The sequence below is a fragment of the Schistocerca americana genome, chromosome 1 (assembly GCF_021461395.2).
Source record: "Schistocerca americana isolate TAMUIC-IGC-003095 chromosome 1, iqSchAmer2.1, whole genome shotgun sequence".
Classification (NCBI taxonomy): Eukaryota; Metazoa; Arthropoda; class Insecta; order Orthoptera; family Acrididae; genus Schistocerca; species Schistocerca americana.
The window spans coordinates 569,994,121-570,013,391 of NC_060119.1; the positions used below are offsets into that span (position 1 = coordinate 569,994,121).

The window sequence follows — 19,271 nt, forward strand, 5'->3', positions numbered from 1 at the left end:
ATTTAATCTTGAATAGTGAAGATCATCCTTTCTCCTAGTATTGTAGTTATGCACACTGCTATTACTTTTGAATTGGGTTTGGTTGTTAATAACAAATTTCATAAGAGAGTATATTACTGAGAAACTACTGTGAATATCCCTAGATCCTTAAATGAATGTCTGCAGGATGATCTTGGGTGGACTCCAGCTATTATTCTGATTACACGCTTTTGTGCAATAAATACTTTATTCCTCAGTGATGAATTACCCCAAAATATGATTCCATATGCAAGCAATGAGTGAAAATAGGTGTAGTAAGCTAATTTACTAAGATGTTTATCACCAAAATTTGCAATGACCCTTATTGCATAAGTAGCTGAACACAAACATTTCAGCAGATCATCAATGTGTTTCTTCCCATTTAATCTCTCATCAATAGACACACCTAAAATTTTTGAATATTCTACCTTTGCTATATGCTTCTGATTAAGGTCTATATTTATTAATGGCGTCATACCATTTACTGTACGGAATTGTATGTACTGTGTCTTATCAAAATTCAGTGAGAGTCCGTTTACAAGGAACCACTTAGTAATTTTCTGAAAGACATTATTGACAATTTCATCAGTTAATTCTTGTTTGTCAGGTGTGATTACTATACTTGTATCATCAGCAAAGAGAACTAACTTTGCCTCTTCATGAATATAGAATGGTAAGTCATTAATATATATTAATGAACAACAAAGGACCCAAGACCGACCCTTGTGGAACCCCATTCTTGATAGTTCCCCAGTTTGAGGAATGTGCTGATCTTTGCATATTATGAGAACTGCTTATTTCAACTTTCTGCACTCTTCCAGAGGTAAAAATTAAACCATTTGTGCACTGTCCCACTCATGCCACAATACTTGAGCTTGTCTAGCAGAATTTCATGATTTACACAATCAAAAGCCTTTGAGAGATCACAACAAATCCCAGTGGGTGGTGTTCAGTTATTCAGATCATTCAAAATTTGATTGGTGAAAGCATATATGGCATTTTCTGTTGAAAAACCTTTCTGGAAACCAAACTGACATTTTGTTAGTACTTCATTTGTACAGATATGTGAAGCTACTCTTGAATACATTACTTTCTCAAAAATTTTGGATAAGACTATGAATGAAAGACTATATTAATCATTTTGAGGACAACACAATAAGTGTATAAAAGTGGGCATTACAATAAAGTGTTTGAAATTTTATTGCTCTTTGTAGCAGAGAACTTGATATATAGAGGTAAATTACCCACACTACATATGTGTATTATTATCAGATGAAACGTCTGGTGAAAAATCAGTAACTAGACATTTAAATACTTTAAAGTATTCAAAAGTATAGTGATGACAGATAAATATGTTATGAGGGAATGTGAGAAAGGATTAACAGTAAAAAAAGGTAGTATACTAAATGCAATGTATTGCTAACCTTTTCTTCCTGTTCTGCTTCAAGGCGTTCTTTTTTAACACGGAATGCATTCTTACGTTGTTCCTTAGGCATCAAGTCTACTTCTTGTTTCAACAGTCTCAGCTCTTGTTTCAGTCCCTCTCTAAACTGTTTCAGATCCCTCTCCTGAAAGCAACATTTTTAAATAATCATGTTCCTCCATTTCACATACTGATTAAAAGAAAAAGAATAACATGGAAAGAGACAAAAAGGAATAGTATGTAAAGTAACTCATGAAAAGTTCCAGGTTTTTCTTCTAACAATAAACAAAAGCTTGCAAATTAAGTTTTGTATGATCATTCTAAAGACAGATGGAAGAAGATAAACACTTTGGCAATAATACACATACTTCTATTAGGTCCTTTTGTTAGTATCTTACAACAACTTTCCCTCGAAGTGGTAGAAGAATATGAGTAATTAATATTACAGCTATTAACCTGCTCAGCACGAATCTTCTTTGAAGCAATTCGAAGATCTGCCTCCTGCTGTGCTTCTGCTCTTTCTACTTGCTGTTTCTGTGCTCTCACCAATGCTTCATAGTCAGCTTCATAGTTCCGAACAAGTGTCAGCCGTTCTTGTTCAAAGCGTTTATCCTGTAACGAAATGTGTAAGTCACAGAGTGATTCTACAGCCACTGCTGTCAAATCTGTCACCTCTTCGTATCAACAGTATGTACAGCTACAATTATTTTAGAGGTTTCCCATCTTCACAACTTTTATATGTGAAGCATTTTTCAGGTCTTGTGTTCAAAAGGTGCCAGTTACTTATTAAACAAATATGAATATACAGTTCTCATCTCTGCCATTGGAACACACTGTGTAAATCTTGCAATATTTTATTAAAGCAACTGCCTGACATGCTGCTAGTGTCTAGGAACTGACATCAATCACCTTAAGAAACTTGGCAGCTGCCTCAATGAAATATCATGGTGCACACACAATCTCACCTGACATCAAACCTGACATACATATATCCTAAATAACTCCCAGAAAAGCCAGAAGTATCACATAAAGTACACCCTACTGAGCATAGATTGTGGCAGTTTTGTTTTGGATGTAGAACACTGCCGTCAAATAAAAAGGGAGGTTGGATTCTTCTGATGGAGGAGTATCAGAAGACATGAGAGCGTTATGAGGAATCAACAGAGTTTTAAGTGTGGGCTCTTTCCCTTCTTCAGCCACTTGGGCCTGTATTACACTGTCAAAGATATTTGATAAGTCTTTTATGAAAGCTACCACCACACTCCAACTTTCATAAAAGGTATCATACAACCAATGCAGCACACTGTCAGAGACTTTATATGACATCTTTCATTAAACATCTTTGACAAAGCTATTTCACACTGTAATATGGACCTTGAGCTGCTCACTGAAATCATAATTTCTATAGCTGCTTGTCACAGGGAAGTCTTAATGTTTAAAGTACGTTTCATGTAAAATGTAAGTACATAGTCTTCCCAGTACTCAATCGTTTCAGTTTCTCCATTACTCCTTAATCTCTGATGGTCATCTTACAGCTGGAATATGTTGGTAGCTCATCTTTACCCATATAATGAGATGATCACATGAATGAGCCAGTGCTGATTTTTGTTTCTTTGGTTGATTATCTGGAGCAGATGTCAGACAGCTTGACTACTACATTTATGTCATAGAGATGTACTAATCTCTCAGGTTGTCTTTTGGATCAATGATGCAGAAGGTATCATGAAAGTTGTAAGTAATGGGATTTGGAAATAAATCTTCATATCAATTCAAACAACGGATAACTGTCAACAAAAATGGGGCACAAAGGACATGAACACAATATAAAAACATCAGTTTCCAGAATTAAGTTTCTGTGCTTCCAAAAGATTTAATCTCACTGTCTGCTTCATTGCACCACTGCTCTATTAGAGTCGGTACTATCTGACTGCAGCACTGTGTTATTCACTGCCCCAGGTTTTACTTTTCTGTTGGATCTAAAAATCAAACCAGCTACTTACCTAACAGTTACAATAAAAAACATGTGGCAGTTATAAACAAACATCTAGTGGTAAAGCGCATGTCTGGAAACTGAAAGGTAATGGGATCGAATCCTGGTTGGACCACAGAATATTTCAGTCTGCCTTTAAACACATCTTCACCTTTCAATTATGTGAAGATTCACCAAGAAAAAATGTGGTTCAGATTCCACATTAAACTGTCGGTGTCCTTTCCCAAATATGATTACCAGGGCCATGCAGGTTGCTGAAGTGATGTCCATTTGAATTGCTTGCACCAGGCTACTGAGCCACACAGAATAATAATAATAATAATAATTTAATATCTTTCATTTCTCAATGATTTTATACGCAATTCTGTCACTAGGAAATAAGAAACTTAATATGAGGAGAAGAAAGGGGGGGGGGGGAGGGATGGAGAGGGGGGAGGAGAACAACAACCAGCTGTAATTCTGCAAAAGACTTCTGGTAATTGAAGCACGAGACAAAATTCTGGACGTTTCCATATTTACTGTAACTTTCAAATTATTCTGCATGTGGGAAGGCACACCAAGTCTTGAGTTTTCTGACTTCAGCATACTGACAACAAATGCATCGCATAATGGGTATATTGTACTACAGGAAACCTAACATAAATACGAATGCCCAGTTATGACAACATTCACAGAGTTCAAATTTCCTTAGAGACCAGACTGAGAAGAAACCAATTATTGTGAGGATGACAGGAGAAAATGATCATCAACAATTATCTTAATAACAACAGGCAGATGCCTCTCACCAATTAACATTCTATATTCTCTTCCTTGCAAAAGTTGAGTCCTCTCAACTTGACTGCAAGCAGTGGGCACCTCCTTTCAAACCTATTCCTTTTTTGACCATAATAGTTTCAAAAGCTAGTTATTGTACTGGTACTAGAAGGAATTTCGTCTCTTGAAGGTAAGTACTGGTCAGGCATTCCTTATGATTTTAAAGATTTCTGAACTGAATTTTCCTTCTGATACATCAAATAGTAAGACAAAGTCAAATACCAACCTGCTGTTCCCTAGCAAATTGTGCCTTGAAGGATAGATCTTGAAACTGTTTCTGCTCCTGTTTTTGCAACATCTTCAGTTCACGCAACTCTTGCTTCCTTTAGAGAAACAAAACAATAATATTAATACACAAACAGTACACAGATTCATGTTACTGTACTACTATCATGCCACTAATAGAAAACAAACCTGAAAATGTGATCATCATAAACCCTTCCATTTTCTTCATCACCATATATAACTTTACTAGTTGTTGTTGTCACAACAACTCCATCAATCTCAAATTTGCGTGTTCTTTTTCTAGTTTTCTTTCGCAAATTCATTATTTGGATATCTTCTTTTGTTCGATTTGCCCGGTTCATTTCCTGGAATTATATGTACAACGTAATTGAATGCTCTGTATCAAAACACTTGAGCAAACAGTACTAATGTTTTTTTTACAGGCAAAATCAAAATTTAAAATCTAACATCTCTGAGATACTGTAGCATTGCTCACCTGTTAACTACGAAAACGGTGTAGGGAGTTAAAAACAACCAGGACAACACATCTCATCTTCAGTTCTTTAAAAAACTAAATGTACCTATTTAAAGATAAAGGCAAAGGTAAAGATAATAAAGGTTGAAATGTATCAGTATAGGAAAGGGATGAAAGAGGAGGGGGGCAGGGAGAGGGAGAGGGGGAGGGGGAGGAGAGAGGGGGAGGAGAGGGGGGGAGAGAGGGAGAGAGGGAGAGAGAGGGGGAGAGAGAGAGAGAGAGAGAGAGAGAGAGAGAGAGAGAGAGAGAGAGAGAGAGAGAGAGAGAGAGGGGGGGGGAGGGCTTCAGCAGTTCCTCCTCCTCCTCCTCACAATTATGCAATTTTTTCCCACACGAACAAAAGATTTCTAATATCGTACAACGTCACTGATAAATACAATGTTGTTAGAGGAAGTCAAAAGGATGATGATAAATTTCACTTCAGCACTCTATATTAGAAATTACAGTATCATCCTTTCCATACTACATAATGATGGCAAACAATGTGAGATAAGTTACGCTGTCAAGATATAGGTGGAACACTAAATTGAAATGAACTTGGGTGGAGAAAAAGTTTGTAAAGGAATCATCACAGCTTAACTGAAGTTTCAATATACACATTTGTCATTCTAGGCAGCATGAAGTCATAAATGCACAGAAAAGACTTATTTCTGATCTCTATATTGCCACTCAGATTAAGAATTTCAGATTAGGAAAGTTCTCACAACACAATGCATGAAAGTTTACTTTTGTCTTATTACAATTCACCTATTTCTTGGAGCTAACTAGGGTTTTTGTATATACGTTCATCACTCGTGTTTTAATTCCAGCAATTAAAATAGCAAGAAATGGATTTTTTTTCTTCTGACCACAGCAGAAGAAAGCCATGCACAGCACAGCTTCTCAGTGTGTAGAACCTGTGTTACTTCTTTAATGGTGACAGCAGGTGTAATAGTGATGTTTTAAAAAGTTTGTCTGGAGTAATATGAAAGTTACTGCCTGTTACCAAATTCCACACATTTATTTTCAAACAACCTTTCACTGGATGCATTAACAGAGGTAACAAAGTCAGTGTAGTTAATCTGTTGTCACTTATTCTACATGATGACCAAAGATTATCAAACAGCTTTTGAACATTGCTACAGAAACCACCTAAAAGAGATTGATCTGCATTGTCACATTCACTGGACTTTCTGAAAATATAGCAAAAGCACCATTAAAGGCTAGAAAACTAGAATTAATCATTTGTTCTTTTTACAACACTAGTGAATTTTTATGTTCAGGTAATTTTTAATTCACGATATGTCCACTTTTCACCAAAATATAGTTAAGTACAATTTAGGATTATTGGAGGGTGTCTTATCTAACGCTGGTACTAAATTTTAAAAGTGCTGCCACGCCGTATTACTAATATGTTTCAGTGTTTAAAGATAAAACTTCATTATACCTAAAAGCATGAACTGGCCAACAATATTACACACAGTTACTCTGGCTTCTCTGCTGCCTTTCTAACCTGAGAGTATCTACCAAGAGTTACTCAACTCCCAGTGCAGCCCTCACAATCATTTTATCACATTAAAGGTATGGGCTATTTATGGTTGACATTGAGGTAATCAAGACACTGAACTATCATTTAGTTACACAAGGATGAGAAAAGCTGTCTACTGTGGCTCTCTTTTATGAATCACCTCATGTAATTTCCTGGCAGCACACAAATCTAATATTGGGTAGACTGAAAAGATCCCTCATAGAATTTAGATTCTTAAAATTACTAACCCTCATATAATCTGGCTTCCGCCTCAGTACTACTTCCTCCAAGTCATCCAAGTTTGTGGAATCACGGTTTGGCTGGTTTTCCTTGTTACTACCATGGCTGTCCTGGCTTGCAGTAGTTGTTACACTGTCAGCATCCGACCTGGAACAAAAATCTTACTGAAAATGATGGCTTTGTCCACCTCCCTCTTCTTTATTTTTAAAAGAAAGAATGTATTATATTATGTACACAGCAGACAAAAAAAAAAAAAATTAAGCGTCCAGAAGACATGGTCGCATGTCAATGTAACTTCAGTGGACGTGTAAATGATTTAGTCGCAATTTTTTGTGACAAAAATAATGCCCACCACGGTGCATTAGTGTTGTTACCATGCCTGGTAAGTTACATAAGGGGTGTGAACAGCTTCAGATGTTAAGTGACCATTGTGGAGGACACAGAGGCTGAACACTTGTGTGAGACACCATTAACAGCACCTGACAGAATTTGGAACGGGCCCCATTGTGGTCTTCATTTGGTTGGCTGGTCGAATTCTACAACACACAGATTTGTGGGGCATTCGGAAGTGACAGAGATCTAATGTTCAACTGTACAGGAACGTGAAGGCAGGTACTCGCCATCAATGTTCTGGTCGGCCACGTCTAACCATCACAAGGGAGGATCATCATATTGCACACCATGCACATTATAACCCCTTCACATCTTCATCTGCACCTGCCATCGAGAACAAGTAATGGACTCTCTGAACACTGCACATCATCCTGCACCATTGGTTGGACAACAGCAGCCAGACTAGAGAATTACCATCCCATGCATAGGCTGCCGTAACCATCCCAATACAAACAGCTGCGTTTGGAATTGTGCCATGACCAGGAAGCATGAACTGCTGGTGAATGGCATCATGCTGCGTACAGCGATGAATTGCGGTTCTGCTCTGCTCTGGATGACCACTGTCAGTGATTACTGCAGAGACCTGGGGAGAGGTCCCATTCTTATAATGTTTTGGAGAAGGCCAGCAGTGTTACTCCTTTGCGCAGGGAGCCATTGGATGTGATTTCAGATTACAGCTGATAGTGATCGAGGGGTCTCTGGTGGCACAATAGCATGTCACTATCATCCAGTGTCTTCATGTGTTACCTCTCATGCAACAGTATCATGATGCCGTTTTTCAACAGAACAGGGTTTTTTCCACACAAGGCACATGTCTCTGTGAACTGTTTGCATAATGTTGAAGAACTCTTGTGACCAGCAAGATTCCGAGCACTGTCCCTGATAGATCATGGATATGACCAGCTTGGACATAAATTCCATCACAGTGAAAGTATCTGAGATACCACAGACCAGTTACAACAGTTGTGGGCCAGAGTGCCTAAGGAGAGGATACAGTGGTTTTGCGACACCCTTCCAACTGAATTAGTGCATGCAACCAGACCAGACAGAGTGCAACGTGACACCTCCCCTTGTAGGTGCTTCAGACTTTTTGTCAGGCTGTGTGTGTGTGTGTGTGTGTGTGTGTGTGTGTGTGTGTGTCTCATCAATATGCATGTAAACAAGACTGATAATATTACTGAGTTTTCACACTATGTCCTGCTTCACAGTTGACTACAGAATTCAAGCACACCGACAAAGACATGCAAGGCTACACTGTCACAGCCAGCTATATGGTAGTGACACAACAGCACATACTGTGCGAAGGGTCATAATGGGCAGGACATGTAAACAATGAGGTGAGAAGTGAAGGGAGGGGGAAGGGGAGGAGGAGAAGGGGGGTTGGAGGCAATGGTGGCTGATGACTGGGAGGGAGACGCAGCAACTGCTCAGTATAGGAACATGGCACTAGGGGGGCAATAGGAGGGCATGAGAGCAGCCCAAAGTAATTTGAACAGAATGGATACAGGAGGTGGGTGTGGGACAGGAGACAGTGGAATTGAAGCTAGGACGACTATGAGTTTGAAGGCTGAGTTGTAGGGACAATACCCATATCCAAAGTTCAGAGAAGATAGTATTGGTGGGGGGGATCTAGGCGAGTCAGGCTGCGATGCACGCTTTTATGTCGAACATGTTGTGTTCAGTGCATGTTCTGCCAGTTTGTGCTCAACACTGCTCTTACCCATCACAGTCGCAGTAGTCATTCATAAAGGTGGACAAATTGTTGGTGATTGTACTCATACAGAAGGCTGAGCCAAAGTTACAGCAGAGTTGGTTTATGATATGGCTGGTTTCACAGGTGGTCCTGCCTTGGATAGCAAAGAATATGTTTGTGATGGGACTGGGGTATGATGTGCTGGATGTGTGCACAGGACAATCTTGCATTTCACCTTCCACATTCATTTGCTATCCTACTCCCAAACCCTTGCCACATGACTAACACACTACGGAAGAAAGCATTCTGTGGAGAAATCACTTAGCCCTAGTCAAAGGGACTGTTTCCACTTCACATTCTCCTGCAGAGTGAAAGATTAATTCCAGAAACAGTTCCTATGCTTTGAGGAGCCCAAAATTTAGGCAAGACAACATCTGTGAAGTTTTGGAAGTAGGAGAGAGATTCTAGCAAAAGTGAAGTTGTGAGGGGAGGTTGTGGTTCATGCTAGTTCCACTCATTCACTAAGAGCACTGCCCATGAAAGGCAGTGTTCTGTGGTTGAGTCCTGGTACAGCAGATATTTCAGTTCTTCAGGAAGTTTAAACAGAGTCCACAATCCACTGCAGAGTTAAAAATTCATTTTGCAAATTGTCATATTTGGTGACTCTCTATTTCTGCTATCCACTAGCTCTGTGTCACTGAAGATCTGTTTCTTGCGTTGTTTCTTAGTAGTGGTGTTCATGTTTCACACCATTTGTATGACAATATGTGATATTTTTCGATCTCTACAGTTTCCCTTCCAGTTGAATGTGTTGTCTCCAGAACATATACTATCTTTACCATGTTTGAAACTGTGTTCCACAAGAGTTAACTGTTCATAAATAATAGTCTTTGGGTGATTTCTGCAACTTGTTCACACACCTTTTATTATTATTGTTATATGCGCTGTACTACTAAAAGCAGCTCTTTACATTTTAGGAGTTGGTAATGTGTCACGTGCTTCCTTGGCAGTCCTTAACATTCACACTTTCTCTTCATTTATCTTTTACTATTGGCTTTGCAACATAATTTTTGAGGGTGATCCTCATACAGTCTGTCATATGATTTAAAAAGAATGAAGGACATTTTTCTATGATTTCTCATTGCTGGATGCAGAAGCATTAGAATTTCTGTAGTACAGTGCTCTTGTGAATCCCATATTTGTGTAGCTCGGATGATCATTCATCACTTTGCTGTAGGAACTCCTATTCTGAAGATCTGTGTTTATTAAATCATTGAGGGATAAATTATCTGTTATAACAGAGTAATAATGCCACCCACTATACAATGCAGGCAATTGTTACAAACCTCACATATTCAAATTTATTGATAAATTCATTGATGTGTAAACTTACCTGTCAATAAGCTTTCCTGTGCTGGAAAGTGGTGTTACTGGCTCACTGCTTTGGGTTGAGCTAGTATCAGAATGTGATCTAGAAACTGAATGGAAGCTGTCGTCTACATCATTAAGTGAAGCAGGGACTTTCTTTTCCTTTATTACCTAAGGAAAAGAACATTTTGTTACAGTTTTAACTGCAAACCTAAGGACAAACACTCTACAAAAATAGTGAAAAGACAATAATGTGCCAGCGAGTAACAAAGTAGGCAACTTAAACCATATTCTTAATATTCCTAATTTCACAATACAGTTCAGTTAGATAACAAGAAAGAAAATTATACCTTTTGTATGTTGGTTGAATTATTAACAACAATGAGGACTTCTTCACTGGTGCTTCTTTCTTTCAGAACTTCTCCATTAACTTTCGCACTCCTTGAGGCACTGTCTCCAATTTTGTCAACATCTGTTGACTCTACAGTAGTACCTTTGACTAGAATTGATGTGTGGCCTATATCTTTTTCTTGACCTGTGAGAATTACAAAGCCATCAACATAGCTTGTGAAATTTGAGGTATGCTTTCAAAGTATATCTTGTTCAATGCTAGTATAATGAAGTGTCTCAATTCAGGCCACATCCAAAATTCAGCTTCATAAATGGTATAGATTATTCATCAGCCCTTTACAAAATTCTATACAACACCTAACAAAAAAAACAGCACCTCTATCTAAAAAAATTACAGTATGAAAAATGTTCAAGTCAAGTAGCTCACCGTACAACTGAGATGTAGCATCATGTATTGCACTGTGTAATTTACTTAATTTTTCCTTGTTTTTTAATAGAAAAAGGTCTTACATCATATCAATGTTTAAGCATTTGTTCATATGTTAATTACAACACTATCCAATAAGCATGACTAAAAACTGTTTTGCCTCTCGTAACTACCACCATTCCCACTACACTCACTATCAGAAGTATCATCACACTGTCAGTACCACTTATAACAAAGCCAGTCCACAGTTCATATATTTATTGCCGCAGTGTTTCCTATTTTAAAAGAAGCATGGAAAACAGAAATTTGCTGCCTACTGTTCTGAGCATCACCCTGACATTTGATCAGATATGTAAACGTATGATGTACAGAACAAGACTATTAATTCATTGGCTGATGTGAGATATCCTACTCAGTCCCACGGTCAAAAGCCATTGTTAATATCTTCCACAGCACATGAAAAGGAATTGGGAAAACTCATAACATATTGCAAAGATTTTCTTCAACTGTCTTGAGGGTTTGCCTTCAGTGCTTAACTTCGAAAGAATTCCAGCCTTATCTGAAGTATCAATGTGGCCTGAAGAAGACCAATCTTATTTTAACATTTGTCATCAGACAGCAGTAGAAGAACTTATTAGCGCCATTAAAGCACCTTATATGGTTCTTCTCCATTGCAGGGGTGATATAGTATAACGATTTGGGACTATTCTTACTTGTCGTTGTTTGGAGGCAGCTTTATTAGTATATAGTTGTTTTTTCAACATCAACGGTATACTGGATTTTTTGAGCACTTCTATACTTTAATACATTACTCCAACAGTAAACTAACACAAAATAACAAATCATATATAAAAATTAGATACAAGAAATGCAGAGGTTTTATTAAGAGTCAATGCAAAAATTATTCTAATGTCACAATATTAATCAAAGTTGAGAGGAAACAAACTATTAGGTGGTGTGATTTTCATGAACAAGAACAACCTCAAAAGTTACAGACAGTTCAAACTAAGATCAGAATGATCTTTAAAAAAACATGCTGCCTCTTACACATAAAACTGTAAATGATGAAATGACTGCCTTTCTGCACTCACCTGAAATGTTTCTATTCTCCATTTGCAATGTAGAATCATGAACTTGTTCATCATCCCCCACTGTTACTACTGAAACATGGCTTGTATCACCTAAATTATCTCCTTCATCTACACCACCGACATGACTTGTTGGGCTCACTATTAGCACTTCACTTTCATCAAGACGTACTGGTTTCTCTGTGACAATACTAATGGGCAAATTCTCTGAGCCTGTCTCTAAAGAATCTAACGAATGGTAAAGATCTTCATCTGTCGAGGATTCATTTATGAGAGTCTTGTTTGTTTCATTAGACACTATTACAACCTCCCCATCATCTGTTGTCCTGCCTGCATATGGTATGTAAGGGCCTTCCAAAGGAGGTAACAACACAGGGGGATGGGTGGTAACAACAGTAACTTGTGTAACATTTCCTGAGGCTGTACTCATATCTTCACGCATGTCTGTTGTTATAGTCACTGTTGATTTGTTTAGCTTAACTTCTGGTTGGCTGGATGGCTCAACAACAGTGCTGGGCCCTGAAAAAAAAAAGTACCTAAATATACAAGGTAAGTAGTAAAATAATGTTGTGCTATTTAAAAGAAGAGAGACGAAGTAAAATATCCAAACAACTATTATCGACTACAAATTATCAAATCAGCTGATGGTGCAACAGTATATTCATTTCTCACAACAGACTGTTCTTATGTCAGGATATGACCGAACACTGTCACATTTAATGTAATTAACAATCACAATAGGACTGGAGAGCTCGTAGCAACAGATTAAGTAGTGAGATTACAGAATGATGTAAAATGACAGGTTGCTATTTTATCACATTTTCAGAGAAATTCTGCACGGAGGATGATGGCAGAGTGGTCTGCCTCTAGGTTACTGACAGCTTGGAACAAGTCTGAGTAAAGTGAATTTTCTTAACTGTACCCCTTTCCCTAAGCCTCTGCAGTCCTTTTCCTTCACCCCTTTTCCTTCCCCTTCAACTCTTCTGCTGAAGGAGCCACTAGTTCTGGAAGCTTGTAAACATAAAATCCTTGTGTGTGTGTGTGTGTGTGTGTGTGTGTGTGTGTGTGTGTGTGTGTGTTCCCCTGCTGCTGATTGGTGAGTAGATTTTTTTATCTATCCATTTACATTATGTTAATACTACTAGCAACACAAAATCCTTGTATCTAACTGCTTACAAATTACCTGACAATGGCAACCCCAGTACCTAAACTATCATTATAAAAATACTCTGAAAATTTTGTGGTACACTGATCTACTTCTTACTATCACTTTTAACCTTACAGTAAGAAACATATGTAAGTGTTTGACAATCATTAGAATGTTGGAACTAACAATGAATTGTGGGGACCATCACTTTTCTGTGCTCAGCACTGTGACATACAATGCTTGCACCAGCTTGAAAACGACGCTCATCAGTTATCACATATGTTGGTATGGGACTAATCCTGTAGCTATCTGCTCTTAATCTGTTGCTGCTGCAATCCAGAGGTGGTTTTAAATGAGGCAGTAATATGGAAAAAGTACACTACTAGCTATTACAATTGCTACACCAAGAACATGATGTGCTACAGATGCGAAATTTAACCAATAGGAAGAAGATGCTGTGATGTGCAAATGATTAGTTTTTCAGAGCATTCACACAAGGTTGGCGGCAACACTCACAACGTGCTGACATGAGGAAAGTTTCCAACCAATTTCTCATACACAAACAGCAGTTGACCGGCGTTGCCTGTTGAAACGTTGACGTGATGCCTCGTGTAAGGAGGAGAAATGCGTACCATGACGTTTCCCACTTTGATAAAGGTCGGCTTGTAGCCTATCACGATTGCGGTTTATCGTATCACGACATTGCTGCTCGCGTTGGTCAAGATCCAATGACTGTTAGCAGGATATGGAATTGGTGAGTTCAGGAGGATAATATGGATTGCCGTGCTGGATCCCAACTGCCACGTATAACTAGCAGTCAGATGACAGGCATCTTCTCCGCATGGCTGTAACGGATCGTGCAGCCATGTCTCAATCCCTGAGTCAACACATGGGGACGTTTGCAAGACAACAAGGATCTTCACGAACAGTTTGACGACGTTTGCAGCAGCATGGACTATCAGCTCGGAGGCCGTGGCCACGGTTACCCTTGACGCTGCATCGGAGCGCCTGCGATGGTGTGGGTGCACGAATGGCAAAACGTCATTTTTTCGGATGAATCCAGTTTCTGTTTGCAGCATCATGACAGTCGCATCCTTGTTCGGCAACACCGCGGTGAACACACATTGGAAGTGTGTATTCGTCATCGCCATACTGGCGTATCACACGGCGTGATGGGATGAAGTGCCATTGGTTACACGTCTTTGTCACCTCTTGTTCGCATTGACGGCACTTTGAACAGTGGACGTTACATTTCAAATGTGTTACTACCCATGGCTCTACCGTTCATTCGATCCCTGCGAAACCCTACATTTCAGCAGGATAATGCACGAGTGCATGTTGCAGGTCCTGTATGGGCCTTTCTGGATACAGAAAATGTTTGACTGCTGCCCTCGCCAGTACATTCTCCAGACCTCTCACCAACTGAAAACATCTGGTCAATGGTGGCCGAGCAACTGGCTCGTCACAATATGCCAGTCACTACTCTTGATGAACTATGGTGTGTTGAAGCTGCATGGGCAGCTGTACCTATACACGCCATCCAAGCTCTCTTTGACTCAATGCCCAGGCGTATCGAGGCCGTTAATACGGCCAGAGGCGGTTGTTCTGGGTACTTATTTCTCAGGATCTATGCACCAAAATTGCGTGAAAATGTAATCACATGTCAGTTCTAGTATAATATATTTGTCCAATGAATATCCGTTTATCATCTGCATTTCTCCTTGGTGTAGCAATTTTAATGGCCAGTAGTGTACAATTCCATAAATAGCAGGAAAGACAAAACTTCTTGTTATAGTCCTACAAAACTTTCCCTGAGAACTATATAGAATAAATGTTTTAATAACCCAGTGTGTATGGAAATATAATCAACATTTAGTGATAAATGGACTTTACTTCCTTATGGATGTCAGTGGAGACTGAAAAATCTCAACTGGCACGCTTTTGAAGAATATTTTATATCTTGTGAAAATCCACTTCACAACTTACCTGACTCATCCACGAACAGAATAGGAAGAAACTTCAATATGTTTTGCCACACACCTTCTTATGATTTGCTAATGGTAAATTTATTGCAAAGGGAAAATGAACAGAGGCATCCATACTTTGATAGTCAATAATAACAGAACAAAGTGACATACCATTACAATTCTTGCTCGGGGGAAGGTTATTTTGCGTGTTCAAAATGACCCCCCCCCCCCCATTAGAACTCAAACAACGTCGATGCCGTTGAACTGTTGACCGACCTATAGCTGCCTACTGTTGCCGGAGGGATAGCCACACAGGACATCTCAAAATTGCAATATGTGTCATTTTGTTCCAAAGATATTAACTATCAACAAGTGCCTACATTTTTCTGGACCCTTCTGTATGTATGTGCAGGATTTCTTTAAACACTATTAAGTTATTGTCAAAACTCAGTCTGCTAACAAAACTTAAATAATTATGACTTATATGCATTTCATTTCAAGTCAAGCCAAGCCAACAAAGAATTTACCATAAAGAGCATGTACTTGTTTTGGGCTCCTAATAGAGTCCTTAAGGACGTCTCTCATCAAATGCATGATTTGAATATGAGTAAACAGAGTTTACATTAAGGAGAACGCAAATAAAACTCCAATATACTATTACAATATACTCACACAATTTTATACACTATTACAAAATACTCACATAACTCTCTCTTATCTCTAGTTAAAGCTTCAATGAAATTAATTTAAAAAATCCAAAATATACTGGACAGGGCTAATTACTGAAGTGCTACAATGTGTGTCCCATGCTCAAGTGAAAAATTGCTTTATACTCCATATTTCAATGCTCTATACAAATATGAAGACCATACTGAAAGTAAATTGTACACTGTGAAACACAGTTAACCACAAACCCAATTTTAAGCAATGCTCCAAATTTTTACCAGTAAAAAAACACCACCACAAACTCCTGAGAGTTTCGAACACACAAATCAGGCCTGTAACCACTGGCAAGACAGTCAGTTCTTTCTTGTGGTGAAGCACATATAGAAAAATCCTCTAATGAATTTTTTTGCACTCTTCAAATCTCGTACTCCATCCTGAAGCACCATGTGACTACTCTACACCAGCCTTTAACTCAGCTTACAAACCTATTACACAGTACAAAGTGCAAATATTTGTTTCCATTCTACTTGTAACTGTTTCATGAACTACCATTTGCAAAAATGGCAATGTAAAGAAAAGAGAAAGATTCTTTACATAATTCAGTTATCAATCATGCTGTATCAAATACAAACAGGCAGCTAAGGTGTTGAGCACGTTCAACTCAAGACATAGAGCAGGTTGCCCACTCCCATAGCTCTAGTAGTATCTTACCTAAGGATGTTCACATACAGGATACAGAGAAGAGGATTTATGCAACCTTTCATAAGTTGGCACACTGAATCTTCAGCAATTAATAATATTCAAGTAACCACAAATCTCATTCTATGCTAGTTTTAGTGATATTACTTGTCCAAAAATTGTCATATTAACAAAAGCATACATGATGTATAATTAATATTTTGAAAAGATGATTTGTCTTATCCAGCAGATGGTAGGCTAAAGGTAAATGGCAGCAAATAAATGAAATATACGAAGGCTGTTTGTAAATTAAGGTCTCCAGTGCTTTTTCACATAGTAAACATCATTACAGATTCAGAAAGCTTGGACTTTTAGCTATTTTTCAACATACTCCCCATCATGATAAATGCATTTTTTGAGATGCTCCGTAAGCTTTTTCACACCCATGTTGAGCCCCTCTCCCGCTGACTCATGCAGTGTTGTTTCAAGTTGGGAAAAAAAATATTTGTCACTGGGAGCCAATTTGGGCTGTACGTAGGTTTGTCAATGATTTCCCACATGAATTTGGCAATTAGATCTGTTGTCGTGCTGGTGATGTGAGGGTGGCTATTGTCATGGTGCAAACAAACTGCCTTTGTCAACCAACCCCTCCTTTTGTTCTATATAGCCTGGTGTAGCTTTGTTAGTAGTGTCTTGCAGCCCCTTGCTGTGCTGACTGTAGTACTTCCCTATCCCAGAATACCGAAGCCATCACCTTCCTCGCTGATGGCGTTTGCTTGAACTTCTTGACATTTCGAGAACTGGAATGCTGTCATTTTTTGATTGTTCCTTAGTCTCTGGTGTAAAGTATTGGACCCAAGTCGCGTCCCTGGTTACAACTGAATCCAGAAATTTCTCACTCTCTTCCCGATAATGGCACAGAAACTTTCAAGCACTTCTGATGAGCTTCTTTTTGTGTTCATCAGTGAGCATCTGTGGCACCCGCCTGGTGAACACCTTGCAATACTTCAAAAGTCCATCAAAATCTTGTCCACAGTAGTTTCAGAGATGTCACCAATCAGTTCAGCAATCTCTTGCATAGTCACACACCAATCTGCAAGCAAAACTACTTTGACTTGTGTCACTGTCTCGTCAGAAACTGATGGACGCCTGTGACCAGCCTTGTCGCACATTTGTTCGGCTGTCTGCGAACTGCCTACACCATTTATGCACATTTTTATATCCATCGACTTTTCTTGATACACATTGGTCAACTGGCGGTGATGGATTTCAATAGGGACAGACCCCTTAATCCACAGAAATCTAATCACAGAATGCAATTAACATTTGGCGAGAGTGTCAATTTTCCCTTCCATCGTTAATGGCTACTATGCCAAGAATGACTTCACAGAGAGATGGGGACTGGCAAGAATAGTGGTGTGGGAAGCAAGGAAAATGGTGCTGTTGTCAGATTTACGCTAGATCACTCTGTCCCGGTGGGAGCTTGTTGGAGACCTTACTTTATCGACAACCCTCGTAAGTAAGTAGTTTGTACCAAAAGCTCTCATGGGGAAAGAAAGTGAGAGCTTGCATTCTTTGGCATGGCTGTTTTAATTTGCAACAAACCAGCATCTTTTACTGGCTGACTGAATTATTACAAATTCAGACTCACCTGAAAGTATAACAATATCTCCTAAAGAACTTCGTGAGGATCTACGTTTTTCTTTTTCCAAGTTGTCATCCTGCACAGCCCTCACTTGGGCTATGTTTTCTTCAACTTTGTCTTTGACACTGACATCACTAGAATGATCTATAGTTTCTTCCCTAGTGGAATCCCTGTTAACAGTAGGACGGACTGGGGTTGGGGCCAAATCACTTTTGTCATTTGGCACTGGAATATCTGACTGAGGCAGTAACTCCTTGTCTAGCTGTTCTGGGACTTCTGGCTCAGATGGGGAGAGAACTTCAGAAGAAACTTTAGCACTAGGTGTTACTGGCAGAACGTCGTCGGCATCCTCTGATTCATCCTGTGTCACACCACTGATGAGAGACATTGGAGGCATTGGTGGAGGGGGTGGAGGCTCATTTTTTGTTTTGGCTTGCTGAGCTGTTGTAACAGGTGGTCTTGGGGCAGGACCTTTATCATGCGATGCCCTCCGTTCGCTGCCTTCACTATTTTGTCTCTTGGGCACCTAAAACACACCATTTACACATCACTGGTAGATTATACGGCTAAACTAGCTTAACATAAATAAAGTTTATGATATAAATACAGATATGAAAAGTCCTTGGTGCAACATAAATGATAGGAGTAAAGGTAACAACTCACTATTCAGCTGACACACTGATAGGAATAGAAGCAAAAGTGACAACACTGCTAACTTTTAGAAGAAGCCTTCAGAACAATAGAAAACACATTCATGCATACAAGCACACAAGCTCACACGCGCGCGCACGCGCGCACACACACACACACACACACACACACACACACACACACACACACACACACACACACACACACACACACACAGAGAGAGAGAGAGAGAGAGAGAGAGAGAGAGCAGTGCAACAACCCTCAAATGTGATGTTGCTGTCTCTACGGGAACAGCTCGGCATAGTGCCATCATGCCTCTCTGCTATTGTATTCAGTAAACCCATACAAGATGTGCGTATCAAATAACTCTTGATCAGTAAACCAATCCATGCTACTGTACTAACCTTGAGACAGAACCAAGCAGTACCAAGTTTGTCAAGTTTGAG

At 39.1% G+C, this 19,271-nt stretch overlaps 1 protein-coding gene across 2 annotated transcripts in view; it reads right to left on the reverse strand.

Moving 5' to 3' along the window:
• LOC124606678 (serine/threonine-protein kinase 10) overlaps positions 1-19,271 on the reverse strand; it is a 164,967-nt gene that overhangs the window by 38,128 nt on the left and 107,568 nt on the right. For both annotated transcript variants that reach the window (XM_047138704.1, XM_047138695.1), the window contains exons 10-18: positions 18,181-18,700; positions 12,075-12,590; positions 10,556-10,740; positions 10,231-10,376; positions 6,760-6,898; positions 4,659-4,834; positions 4,471-4,567; positions 1,898-2,053; positions 1,443-1,586 (exon numbers count right to left, since the gene is read on the reverse strand). In XM_047138704.1, the coding sequence (XP_046994660.1) occupies positions 1,443-1,586; positions 1,898-2,053; positions 4,471-4,567; positions 4,659-4,834; positions 6,760-6,898; positions 10,231-10,376; positions 10,556-10,740; positions 12,075-12,590; positions 18,181-18,700 (2,079 nt within the window). The remainder of the gene's footprint in view (positions 1-1,442; positions 1,587-1,897; positions 2,054-4,470; positions 4,568-4,658; positions 4,835-6,759; positions 6,899-10,230; positions 10,377-10,555; positions 10,741-12,074; positions 12,591-18,180; positions 18,701-19,271) is intronic.